Source organism: Notolepis coatsorum (assembly GCF_963971535.1).
Source record: "Notolepis coatsorum genome assembly, chromosome: 18".
Classification (NCBI taxonomy): Eukaryota; Metazoa; Chordata; class Actinopteri; order Aulopiformes; family Paralepididae; genus Notolepis; species Notolepis coatsorum.
In genome coordinates, this window is record NC_140182.1 from 94,837,762 (window position 1) to 94,851,220 (window position 13,459).

Consider the following 13,459-nt stretch of genomic DNA (forward strand, 5'->3'; position numbering starts at 1 on the left):
CACGTAAACTATAAAATAGCGTTGTGCAAGCTAATTATCCTAGCCAGCCTTGTTTACTACTTGAGTCCTACCTCTCTACCCAGAGGTGCAGCGCGGGTCTCCTTCCGCTGTCGGCCATCTCCTTCACTGATTGGTTGTTAGTGCGTGTGCTCATATCCAAGCTTGGAAAATCGATATATCGAAACTTTGCGACCACGTTTCATGTTTATTTCGAGGAAATAATTTATCGCGATAGTTATCGTTATCGTTTTATCGCCCAGCCCTAGCTAGAGGGCTAGATACCGTTAGACAATGCCTACTAATAGTGAATAGTTGACTGGGTAATTTTGTTTAAACAGTAACGATAGCTAGGTAGCTAACGTTAGCTCACGGTCGAATGCACTATAGACTCGAGCAGAGGAGCCTCCTCTCAGTCCTCTGTGTTTACAAACTTTACACGGGTGCGGGCGGGGCAAGGGAGGAGGAGGAGGAGGAGCGGCAGTTTGCAGGTCCTGTGTGTCTGAGACAGACAGCGAGTGAGATCTCCGCTTGATCGGTTTCCGCGATCTGCGAATATGACTCATTATCGGAATTCACCGATTGCATATTTATACTGATTATCGGCCGATAACGATCGGTGGCCGATCGATCGGGGGCATCCCTAGTGTAACGGTACACAAAAACCACGGTACGGTACGTACCTCGGTTTTGAAGTCAAGGTTTGGTACAGGTTTTCGGTACAGTGGGGGAAAGTTTGGCTTTCCATGTTCCACTCAGGGGTGATGTAGTGTGCAGTAACTAATTGTACTTGTAGGGCTGTCAACGAATATTCTATATTGAAATTAATAATCGACTTGTAAATATTTTTTAAAATAATAAAAATTATATTAGATTGTGAAAAAAACAGGCGGTCGTTAGTGGTTAAACATACCGTTGTATTTGTTCGGTACACTACACAGCCGTTCGGTACGGTACGGTACACACTGAAACAGTTCGGTTCGGTACGGATATGTGTACCTTTACACCCCTAGGGAGGAGGATTATTATTTACATATCATTATTCGCCTCTTTTCCCTACTTTCCTTCGATCCCGGATAACTGTGCGGTTCTTATTAAAGATCCACCCCAAGGTCCTGCCGTCTGACGCTAGCTCCTTCTGTTAGTGTTGCTGGGCGAGGGCCAGAGCTGGGCCGGGTCAGTAGCTGCTTGAGGAATGCCACAGTGGCTTGACAGAGTTACACAGAGGCAGGCTGTCACACGGTGACACCAGACGCCCGCCACAGCCTGGCACTGGTCTCTGCCCGGGAAGACAGGGTGGCAGCCAGGCACTGGTCTCTGCCCGGTAAGACAGGGTGGCAGCCAGGCACTGGTCTCTGCCCGGAAAGACAGGGTGGCAGCCAGGCTGGGCACGAGGGAAATGTCAGGGCCATTAGTGGCCTTCTCCTTCTCAGCCGGGGTATTGTTGAGACTTAGCTACTTATATTCCCATTAGTCAAGACCCCTGTTTGATACTTCAATAGCAATCTTAAAAAAAGAGTTCCTGGACGTACGGGTGTGTCCCACTGCGGACGATAAATTCACCGTAGATTGCGTTACTCTCTCGTCCGTCTCCGCTGCATCTCGCTCTCGCTGTGAGGAGTGTTTTATTTGGGGCGGGAGCCTTGCAGAGGCCTGCCGTGGACTAGCGCCTGTCTCCCTAGGGGCTCTGGGCTCGTCCTCCACCCGTGCTTGGCCGGCTACTGCACATCCTCGTATACATCCACGCGGAGGGGGGGGGGGGAAAGAAGCAGAGAGAGGTGGTCTGTTCCCAGGCCCGTCCAACAACAACAACAGAGCGGCTTGCAGCGGCTGGTCTGGGCTCTGGTCACGACGGGCCCCCGGCGTCGACGTCCCGAGTCCTCCAGCTGAGAGCGAGCACACCGGCAGCTGCTTTATTGGCCTTTTAATTAAAGAGGCATGGGAGTTAGCCAGTGGCCTTGGGCTCTTCACAGTGCCAGGTTAATGTTCACTAGTCAGGGATACTCTTAAAGGGGCCACGGCCATGTATGAACAGGCAATACGCTGGGGACGGGGAGGGGGGGGCTTTTTAATAAAGCACTGCACTGCTGAATGCGCAAGTTGAGTAGGTTGACAGATATGTATGTCTGCAGGGACAAGATCTTAATATTCAATAGACACAGACTGGAGGGGAGAGAAAGAAAGAAAGAAAGAAAGAAAGAAAGAAAGAAAGAAAGAAAGAAAGAAAGAAAGAAAGAAAGAAAGAAAGAAAGAAAGAAAGAAAGAAAGAAAGAAAGAAAGAAAGAAAGAGAAAGAAAGAAAGGGAAAAAAATTAAGAGAGACAGAGAGTGATACAGGAGGAGGAGGAGGAGGAGAAGAGGGAGTGAAAGCTGGATATTAGGCAGTGAGAAATGGCGGGCCACAGCCGGGGGAGGAGAGGCCTGCTAAATCTGGGTGCCTGTCTAGTGTCAGAGGGTCAAGCTGTGGATGACGCAGATCGGTGCAATAACAAAAATATCCCACCATAAACATAGCTGTGGAACTCCAGCATGTCAGCGGGCCCACTGGCCGACCTCCACAGAAACCCCACCGCTCGGGCTCCTTCTTCCCCAGGCCTGGGAGGGTCTGCTGGGGCCCGGGGACCCACGCAGGCCCTCCCGTCGCCTCAACCGCAGTCCTCAGAGGGGTCAGAGGGTCAAGAGAATGGATGCCCGTTGTTCGTGACTGGACCGTCCGACCTCCTTCCGATTCCATGATCCTGACCTCTTTCTCACCCCCCTCTCCCTTGTTCTCTCCATCTCTCTCTCTCTCTCCCCAAATATGCGGTTACCTCTCTTCACCTCTTCCCATGCTTTATCTTCATGGACTTTTGTCTGAGCCCCCCCCCCCCCCCCTTTAAACTTATTGGCGGGCGTTGTGGCGTCAGGGAGCCAGAAGGAGGACAGAGCGCTTTGGGACAGAGCTGAGTGCACAGCCAGCGTGATAGCGCTGATAGTTTTGACGCTAATGCTCAGATTAGCCGCACTGTACTGTACTGTACTACAGCGCTGCAGCCCATTAGGGGGAAACGGAGTGGCTCTGTGTTAAGAGACTGGCGGGTGGGAAACTGGTCCAAAAAGTCCATCCAACGTTGGACAACCCTGCCTCGCAAATGGAATTGTTACTGATATGGATTTAATTTGTCACGGTTTAGAAAAAAATTAGAAAAAATAGACATATTGTGGAAAGTGGGTTTTGCCTAATCTTTGTATTTGGCAGTCTGAAATGTTATTTAGGCGCTGGGGGAAAATGACATTTGTAGACTCCTGCTCGCCATTGTTGGCCAGGGTTTGCAATCTTCAGATTAACAAGCCTAAAACAAGCTGTTCGGAATTATTGCCCTTGCCGGTGTCACAAGGGGGACACAAGCAATGAATTAGCTTTGATTAATGAATTAGCTATGCTTCTTGGAGCCAGGAACAATAGACTGCCCGGTTTGTAAAAGTGTACTCTTGGGTGTGGAGTAGCAAGGCAAGGAAGGAAATAATTTATAATAAAATTGGTGTGTTGCTACACCCACCTTAAACGACGTGTTCAATACAGGGGGAAATACATAATTAACCCTTTCACTACCACATTACAAAGGGTTAATGCTTTCACTAACACACTACAAAGGGTTAACCGTCTGTAGTGTGGTAATGCAAGGGTTAACCTTCTATAGTGTGGTAGTAGGGAAAGGGTTCAAATTGGAGTTGGACTAATTTCTTGCAGAAATCTCATCAAACACAGATTGTTACACATATTCAAGAAAGTCATAACATTTTTGAAAATATAGGCTACATAATATGAATCATTGCATTTATATAGCGCTTTTCTAGACACCGTTACAATGTAGAGCGGAAATTGCCTCCTTCACCATCACGTGCTGCACCTGACCTTAATAGTTGCCGTACACTGGCGCCAGGCACACAACGCACGTCGCACACACAATAAGCAATCATTTAAGTGTTGCTGAAGTCTGCCTCGTCTACTCTACTGTATGTGTGGAAAATATGTGCGCTCACTTCCGAGTCTGTGGTTATGCACATCAAAAATATATGTGCATGCATCCCTTATGACTACGTACTGTACAAGTATCACACACACACACACACACACACACACACACACACACACACACACACACACACACACACACACACACACACACACACACACACACACACACACACATAAACTAGAGTGCATTGGAACTAGGGGTGGGGGAAAAAATCGCTACGTAGTAGTATCGAGATACCTTGCGAGGCGATACTGTATCGATACAGGGACACCAAGTATCGATATTTAATTATTCATTAAAAAATATATATATTTGTATAAGGAAGTTGCATTGTTCATTTCAATACCTGTAATAGTACAATAGTCCACACACACACACACACACGTGCATTCAGTTAAGTTGGAATATGACTGTAATACAAACAGTTCAGTTTGTCAGGTACATGCAACACAGATTACAGTGTTTACATCTGTCTGCTTGAGAAAAGACCATGTTCTGCAATAAAGATTATTGAAGTGAGATGAACAGACTGAACTTTATTTTATTAGATAAAACATGTTGACAAAGTTTTACTTTGCAGTTGAAAAAAGGTAATAAATGAAATTTGATAAAAAAAATAAAGAATGTTCCGCAATACTCAGCGCATCGCGATATATTTAGTATCGCGATAGTATCGTATCGTGACGCAAGTATCGCGATAGTATCGTATCGTGAGGTCTCTGGCGGTTCCCACCCCTAATTGGAACTGTAAAAGGAAGGGTGCGCTGCATTTATAACACAAGACAAAAGTAAAGCCAAAATCGTAACGGAAATTTAAACTTGAGTAATTGCCCAACCCTAACACACACGGTTACCCTACACCTGATCTGAAGACAGTCCTTCTCTGCTACATCTAGCTCTGATGACTCACCATCACACTCACACACACACACACACACACACTCACACACACACACACACACACCCGCTCACCTTCAAACTTGCCCACTTAGTCCCCTGGCAGTGTTTCAGCCCTTTGACCTGTATCATTTATCTGGCTGTAGCTCTATGAGGCAACCTACCCTTCTGAGAGGTCAACGGAGGAGCTAGAGAATGAGTCTGTGTGCGAGAGGATGAACAAGAGTTTGAGAGACCCCCAACGCCTGTAAGACGTCTAAACCTGCGCTCACAGTGTTAAATGACAACCGTGGCCAGACAAGACGGTTCAGTCAGTGGTAGAATTGCCGCCTGCCACGTGGGAGGCCTGGGGTTTGATTCCTGGCCAGTGCATGGCTTGCTTGGGTGGTGCAGTGGTTAGTTAGCAACGTCGCCTCACGGCAAGAAGGTCCTGGGTTCGAACCCCAGCAGGAGGTCTTTCTGTGCTGGGTTCACATGTTCTCCCCCCCCCGTGTTTGCATGGGTTTCCTCCCACACCATAAAAAGACATGCATGTTATAGGTATACCCTGCAATTGAACTTGACCAAGGTACTAGCATTAGAACTGGAGTTGACCAGCACTGTGTGGCTGCCCACTGCTCCTAAATAGTTAGGATGGGTCAAATGCAGCGATTAATTAATAATACAATTTGAGAATGAGAATACTAATGAATAGACTTAAACAGACCAACTACACTGTCAGCTGCCATTCCTGCTTTGCTAACTGAAGGTCTCTGTGTGTGTGTGTTATCTTGTGTGTTTAAACAAGATAAGTTATATTGCACAGCAAATGATGACCTTTACGTTCTTCTGCTTTTAAGGAAAAACACAAGCATCCGGCCACTCAGGCTTCTTTACCAGGGAGAACATAGTGCTCCCTAGTGGAGCTGAATAACAATGGCAGTCATTCACAAAAATCTGCCATTCACTCTTCATATGCAAGATGTCATCATAATAGTTCCCCCTGTAATCCGACATCCATTCACCAGAGCAGCTGTGAAGCCTTTTGTCGTCAGTCTGAGGGAGAATCTCTCATTATTATAAAAAAAAGAAAAGAAAAAAAAATCCCCCTCTGGTAGCGTGTGCAGCACCATGTGCCTCGAGGAGCACAATGGCTCTACGGTGGTGTAACTGCACTTTAGAACTCATTCATAATGCATCAACACATGAGGCTCCGAATGGAGCAGCCGCCACAGAAACAAACCCATTGTCTTTCCTGCGAGGCTGGATTCAGAGAAAAACAATAGCACGCCTCGGGGCTCACAAGGTTCATTTTAAGTGCATTGAGAAAATCTGCAGTGAAGGGGGGAGGGGGGAGGGGGGGACCAGTTTTCTTAAAAGGCGATTCTCTAATGCCCCCTGCTGTCTAAAAAGAAAAACTACAAGGGGAGAGTTCTCAAAACACAACTGGTTAAGTTAATTTCTTGGGTATTAACAGGACAAGAATCAGGCCACCTAGGAGGTTGGTTAAGTTATGATTAAGTTCCAGTAGCTACCTAAAGATCAGTGGGCTTCTTCAATACACTGAATTTGACAATGGTTTAGCAGGTCAGTACTGATCCAACACCCGAATCATTGGCGTAAAAAAATACCTGTTGTTAATTTTCTGTTTTACATTAACCATAGGCCATTTCACATTACATGGATTTGTTGTTGAAATTAGGGCCAAGTCTCTTTAATTAATATTTTCTGAAATGTAATTTTAGCATAGGTCAGGGGTCATAACAATATGAGTGAACATTATCTTAAAGTTATCAAATACAAGGTCACAGCTATAAAATCCAACACAAACTATAGCCTTCCTGCTGTATGCTTTGAATCAAATGCTATTAGTCTGTAACCTTGCTGCCAGTTATCATAGTTTAAGTGCCAATTGCCAAGATCTAGAGCTAGAGACAGCAGTGGAGGAGACACTAGTAGGAGCAGTGGATGGGGACATGTCCCTGCAGACAGACTCACAGTGCAGGGAGCTAGAGACAGCAGTGGAGGAGACACTAGTAGGAGCAGTGGATGGGGACATGTCCCTGCAGACAGACTCACAGTGCAGGGAGCTAGAGACAGCAGTGGAGGAGACACTAGTAGGAGCAGTGGATGGGGACATGTCCCTGCAGACAGACTCACAGTGCAGGGAGCTAGAGACAGCAGTGGAGGAGACACTAGTAGGAGCAGTGGATGGGGACATGTCCCTGCAGACAGACTCACAGTGCAGGGAGCTAGAGACAGCAGTGGAGGAGACACTAGTAGGAGCAGTGGATGGGGACATGTCCCTGCAGACAGACTCACAGTGCAGGGAGCTAGAGACAGCAGTGGAGGAGACACTAGTAGGAGCAGTGGATGGGGACATGTCCCTGCAGACAGACTCACAGTGCTGTGGAAGACCACACTGTGGCCGTTGCCCACGCTCTCGATGTGGGTGGCCAGGTTGAGGCAGATGGCTCGGTGACGGACGGCGTCCATGGTCTGGGCGTCGAAGAAGTCATGAGGCCTCGCTGGAAGGAAGGGAGGACAGGCTGGGATGAGAGACTAGGCCCGCCAACACAATACACACACAGTAATAAGGGCTGGAAGACCTGCATGACTGGCTCACTTTACTTTAGTGCCAACAGGTTGGGCTGCCGGGGCAACATGGGAAAATGGATAAAATATCACAACATTCAGAAGAAAACCTTTCAGTAACCACATATCAAAATATGTGCTTAAGTATAGAACATCCAATCAATGTCCATCCTAACTGGACAGTGCAGTAATGTGTGATACACTATCAAGCTGTAATTTTGAGTTTCAAATATTTTACTTTAGAAGAAGTCTAACTCAATATTTATGATTTATTAATTTTAGACAACAGCAGACAGCAACAACAGTGTAAAAAGAATCCCCTGATACAATATAACACACACTATAAGCGGTAAATATCAGTATACTGCCCAGATCTACTAGCAGGGTACACACACAACAATGTTTTAACCATGTTTTTGGAATAGTCAGTGAAGAAGAGAAAAGACAAACACTTTGTATTTTTGTTGTGATGTTAGCCATGTCGTCTACGATTGTGAACAGACTGCAAAATGGTGAGATTGAATAACTCAGTGGGTTCATTCTAAGTAGGGACGTCCCGTTGCCATTCTTTAGGCTTCGAAGTTTCAGTAGTCCGCGAATAATCAAAGTTTCATTCTTCCTGTGCACAAAGTTTCAATACGGCAGGTAAAGGTAGATTGTTTTCTGAGAGTTCTCATGACTAAATGTCCTCGTCAGAGAATAGCAGATTTTAAATATCAATGTTGGATTAGTATTTCTATACAGTATTTCTCATTCTTATATGACTAAGCATTGGGATAGTGCTTTACCATGGCAGTGATTGAAGCTTCAAAGCATTCGGGTCAGCCTTAGCCAACAGCCATAAAAAGAGACTTGAGGTGCTTTTGGACCGGAGGAACCACCCCCTTTTTTGTGTCTGAACTGCAGGAACTGAGGATGATCCTAGTTCTTAGAATGCCAGAGTAAGTTGAAATACCTACCTATGCATTCAAAACATCTTTCCCAGTGAATCTCCTAGTTACATCAATATTGTGCTGTCAGAACAGTTAAATTTGTGTAGGTTAAGTATTTAAAGGATTTAGCTATTGGCCCTTTTAGCACTCGTATCAACCAGGAAATGCTTAGTTGTAAGTTGATCACTGTAGTGTGATATACGCAAGAAAACAATTACCTTTTTCAGCTAATCTCCTAGTTACAACAAGATTGTATAAGTTAACCCTTTAATCGCCAAGGACGCCGTAACATGTCATTCTCCGCCATGCGTAATCTGCCAATGACGCCGTAACACGTCATTGAGATCAATATTTCAAAAATCTGTGATGGCAATCATATTTCACCAACGGAGACTTGAGATCTCCTGTTGATCTCCTCTCAACTCTCCAACGGTTCAAGAGCGCCATCTGGTGGCCGATCGGTGGATCGCCCAAACAACAAACCGGAAACAGAAAGTGGTGCTCATCCAAATTCGGTCCGACCACTCGCTATAGCTCCCGGGGCTCCATCTCGACACACTGGATAATCAATCGCTCGCCCTAACTCAATAAACAACATTAATTGGACGTATATAGTATTATACAACCTGGAAATGGTTCATCTAGATCAACATCCCATAATAGGAAACTTTCTACTCCAAGCTGATCGCCCAACGGCCCGAGGAGACTGGGGTAAGTTTCAGCGTTTATTATTACCGTGTTCAATACAAACTGCTCTGATGATCATATCACCCACACTACATGAATCATCTAACGTTGGCCACGGAATTATAAATGACCCCCCCCCATCCGGTCAACATCAGATGATGAGTAGTAACTTCTAGAAGCACGTACATTTGAAATTTTTTATCTGGCGCCGATCGCTATCAAACTGTATTTGATCATCAATATAATGCATTTAGGGCTATAAATCAACGATAAAAACATATTTATACTTTAGACCATATTTTAGTATGAATATGTGAATGAAAAAGTAGAACGTTGCTACATCCTAAACGATAGATAATTGACGTTGAATGGGCCATAGTAATGTCAATTTAGCAATACAATTTAAAAAGTTATAGCCCTGCAAAGAAGGGGAACTTCTCCATAGACAAATAGAGCTGGCAGAGGATGGTATAAGGATGTACATAAGCGTGGCAGAGAAAGGGTTAAGCAGTGTTGTTGTGTTAATAGGTGAAGTAATGTAATTTCCAATGTAATGTAATGCCAAACTGGAATTAGGGCTGGGAGCCGGGGAGGTACACTGAATATGAAGGTATACCGTCATGGATCCATGCAAAGGTATGGGTTTTTAACTATACGGTCATTCACAATATACATATTCAAATCTTTAAAGGTCCCCCGTCTTATAAATGGCCTTTTCCAGTGTTTAGCATTGTTTTCTAGCAATGGGGGTTTGTATCAATGGGGTCTGTGTCTCTAATTCTCATTTTGGCAGATTGCTCCAATTCAGTTGAGACAATATCCTCCCCCAGTGAACTAAGCCATTCTGATTTGACTCGCTCCCTGACGTCAGTAGGTGCTGCTGATCTGCATAACTAACTCTATGGTTTTAGCGCACTCAACAACAGAGCGAGTGGAAATACTGACACTTCCTCAAACGGGTTGACGTGCGCGGGTGCCGACAGAGAGAATCAACAATTCACTCAACAACGGAGCAGTGGGAATAATGCGGAAGCGGTCTCCCCGTCCCTGACTCTCTCCACCTGCATTTTACACACAATCGCTCGAGCCGCTCACACAGCGCACACAGAGCGATGTATCCTCTCTCTCTCTCCCTCTCTCTCTCTCCACGGTCCACCTGCATTTACACACAATCGCTCGAGCCGCTCACACAGCGCACGGAGCGATGTATCCTCTCTCTCTCTCGTTCTCTCTCTCATATACATGTATCACGCTGTGTGGGTGACTGTCACTCAAAGTGGAAAAATGCTGCTTTAGAGTATGAATGAATGAATGAATGAAAACTTTATTTAACAGATTGCAGAATGGGTACAATACAGTACGGCTCAATACATACAATTGTTAAGGGGATGCAGACCTGAGAAAGACGTTTGTCTTGTTTCCATCAGGGTCCCCCATTTTCAATTCATATAGACATATATGACATACATGACATACAGATAGTCAGTACTGCTACATCTATACATTTATGACATACCAGATTTGCAAATACAGTACTGTTTGTGATACAGAAGGAGTCAAGAAAAGGGAGTATATACATTTGACGTAGAAACTGTACATTGGAGGAGGTTGGGTGGGGGGGGTTGGGTACATTGGGATATTGACAACCATACTGGGTCATTTACATTGGAGGTGGTTGGGGGGGGGCGGGGGGCACACTGTATAAACAAGTAACACTGTACATTGAGGGGGGGGGGGGGAGGAGACACTGTACAAACAAACACAATTGTACCTTGAACTATTGACAAAACCATACTAGGTAAATGACTGTACATTGGAGGGGGTTGGGTTAGGATATTTACAGGGGCCAGTGTTGAATTGCAGTCTCCCGTAGGTGTCCCTTGAGAGAGGTTTTGAAAGTGGGTAGTGATCCACATTCCTTTACAGCTTTGGGTAGGGCGTTCCACATTGATGTGGCATAATTGCGAAACGTGTTTAGTCCCTTATTTGAGCCGAATCTGGGTTTAACATGATTTGTGGAGCTCCCTCTGGTGTTGTGATCGTGGTATTCACTGACCTTTGGGAAGTATTTTGACATGTACATGGGTACCTTGGTCGTGTAGTGTATCTTGTAGACCAGGCCCATTGCAAGTTGTTGTACTCTGTCGTCTACTCTAAGCCATCCTAGGTTGTCGAAGTGGGCAGGGGTGAGGTGGGTTCTAGGAGTAAGGTCAAGCAGTAGTCTGACCAGTTTGTTTTGAGATGTTTGTAATTTTGTTTTTAGCGCCTTTGAGGTGCTTTGGTACCATGAGGTGCAAGCATAGTCGTAGTACCCCTGAATGAGTGCTCCTGCCAGAGTCTTCAGGGTGTTCTTGTTTACCAGAGAGGAGATCTTGATTAGAAATACAAGACAATGATTTTTGATTTTTTTTTTAAACCTTACAGATGTGTTCCATAGACTCACAGGAATTGTGTAACATTGCCCAAATAGTGAAAGGGATAGCAAAACATGGGACCTTTAAAAGAAAAGAATATACGTATACCGGTATACACAAACTATATTTTTAAGTTAATCAAAAAAGGATTCCTTGCAGCAGTGTTAAACATAAAATAAAATACACCACTTTGGCTCGGTAGATAGAGCAGTCGTCTGGTAATCCGATAATCCAAAGGTTCCCGATTCGATTCCCGTTCCTCCCGGGCAGTGTGTCGTAGTGTCCTTGAGCAAGACACTTAACCCCTAACTGCTCCCGATGAGCAGGTTGGCACCTTGCATGGTCGCCTCTAGGACTGTCTTAAATACTTCGAAGCTTCGTTCGATGGCACGAGCTTCGAACATTTAAAAAAAATCGAAGTTTAGAATAAAATATATTTATTTTTTTCAAAATCTTGCTCCTCCATTCCAATGAAACGAAAGTAAGCGGCGCCTTACCGCCTCCATTCCAATGAAACGAAAGTAAGCGGCGCCTCGACTCCACCTCTCTACAACAAGCACATGGAGATTATCTGTGTTGAAAACAACAAGGACATGTGCAACAGACATGACGAAGAAGCGAAGCAATGCCGTTTGTTATTTAAGACTATGTCGGACAGATTTGTGTTCATTGTGCTGCTTTTTTAAAGTGTCCCGACCCATATAAAAATATGTCTTAATAAAACGTGCTTAATTAAGTCGAATTCTGCCTTTGTCTCTATCAACTACATATAAATATTCATATAATTGTTTGCTTGATAGACGAAGGTTGCAACATAATTATGTAATGTCATGTCGTTGGCTGTGAGAGCAGCCCCACTGCACCCAGGCAGCGCAGCCGAGTGAAACCTTGTTGGCTGCGTCACAGTCACGAAAGGGGCTACTTAATTAATTAATCCAATCCACTTTATTTATAGAGCACATTTAAAAACAACAAAGTTTACCAAAGTGCTGTACAAGTCCCACAACATAAGATAAAATATATATATATATATATATATATATATATATATATATATATTATAATTAACACTTTAACTGCTGGAAGACGCTTTTAGGCGTCCTTCCCCGCCATGCTCAAGTTGCAGAAGACGCCGTAACTCGTCTTTGATATCAATATTTCAAAAATCTGTGATTGGAATCATATTTCCTTTCCGGGGCCCTGAGACACAAGTGTGATCTCCTCTCAATCCTCTAGCGGTTCAAGACCGCCATCTGGTGGCCGATCGGCAGATCAAAAAAACGGATGTTACCTTTAACCCGGCAGGACTCACTCCATATGTGGTCCGGGCACTCGCTAATGTTAGAGAGACTCAGTCTTCACACAGTGAACATCGATCGCTGCAAATAACTCGAAAAAACAACATGATTTGGACGTATATATTATTATACAACCTGGAAATGGACCGGATATTTCTATATCCCATAATAGGAAAATGTCTGTTCCACGCTCATCGCCCAACGGCGCGAGGAAGATACGGTAAGATTCAGCGTTATTTTTCAATGTGTACGATACTAACTGCTATGATGAACATTTGACCCACATTAGATGAATGGTATAACGCTGCCCACGGAATTATAAACGCCCCCTCGGCCATCCGGTCAACATCAGATTACGTGTAGTAACTTCCAGAAGTCCGTCCAGTTGGATTTTTTTATATCGCGCCGATTGCTATCAAACTGTATTTGATCATCAATATAATGCATTTGGGGCTATAAATCACGTTCTGGAGAAAGCTGCAGAAAGAGATGAAAACATACTTATACTTTAGATCATATTTTAGTATGAATATGTGAATGAAAAAGTTTAACGTTCATACACCCTGAACAATACATATAGGACATTGAATGGGCCCTAATAATGGCAATTTAGCAATAGAATTAAAAAAGTTATAGCCCTGC

General features: G+C 44.6%; 1 protein-coding gene across 1 annotated transcript in view; it reads right to left on the bottom strand.

Annotated features, from left to right (window-relative positions):
• The window catches only part of LOC311245451 (zinc finger protein aebp2-like), a gene marked incomplete at its 3' end in the record, with an annotated part of 89,374 nt that overhangs the window by 44,085 nt on the left and 31,830 nt on the right, over positions 1-13,459 (bottom strand). The window contains 1 exon segment of the mRNA XM_084335293.1: positions 7,295-7,419. Coding sequence (XP_084191419.1) covers positions 7,295-7,419 — 125 coding nt within the window.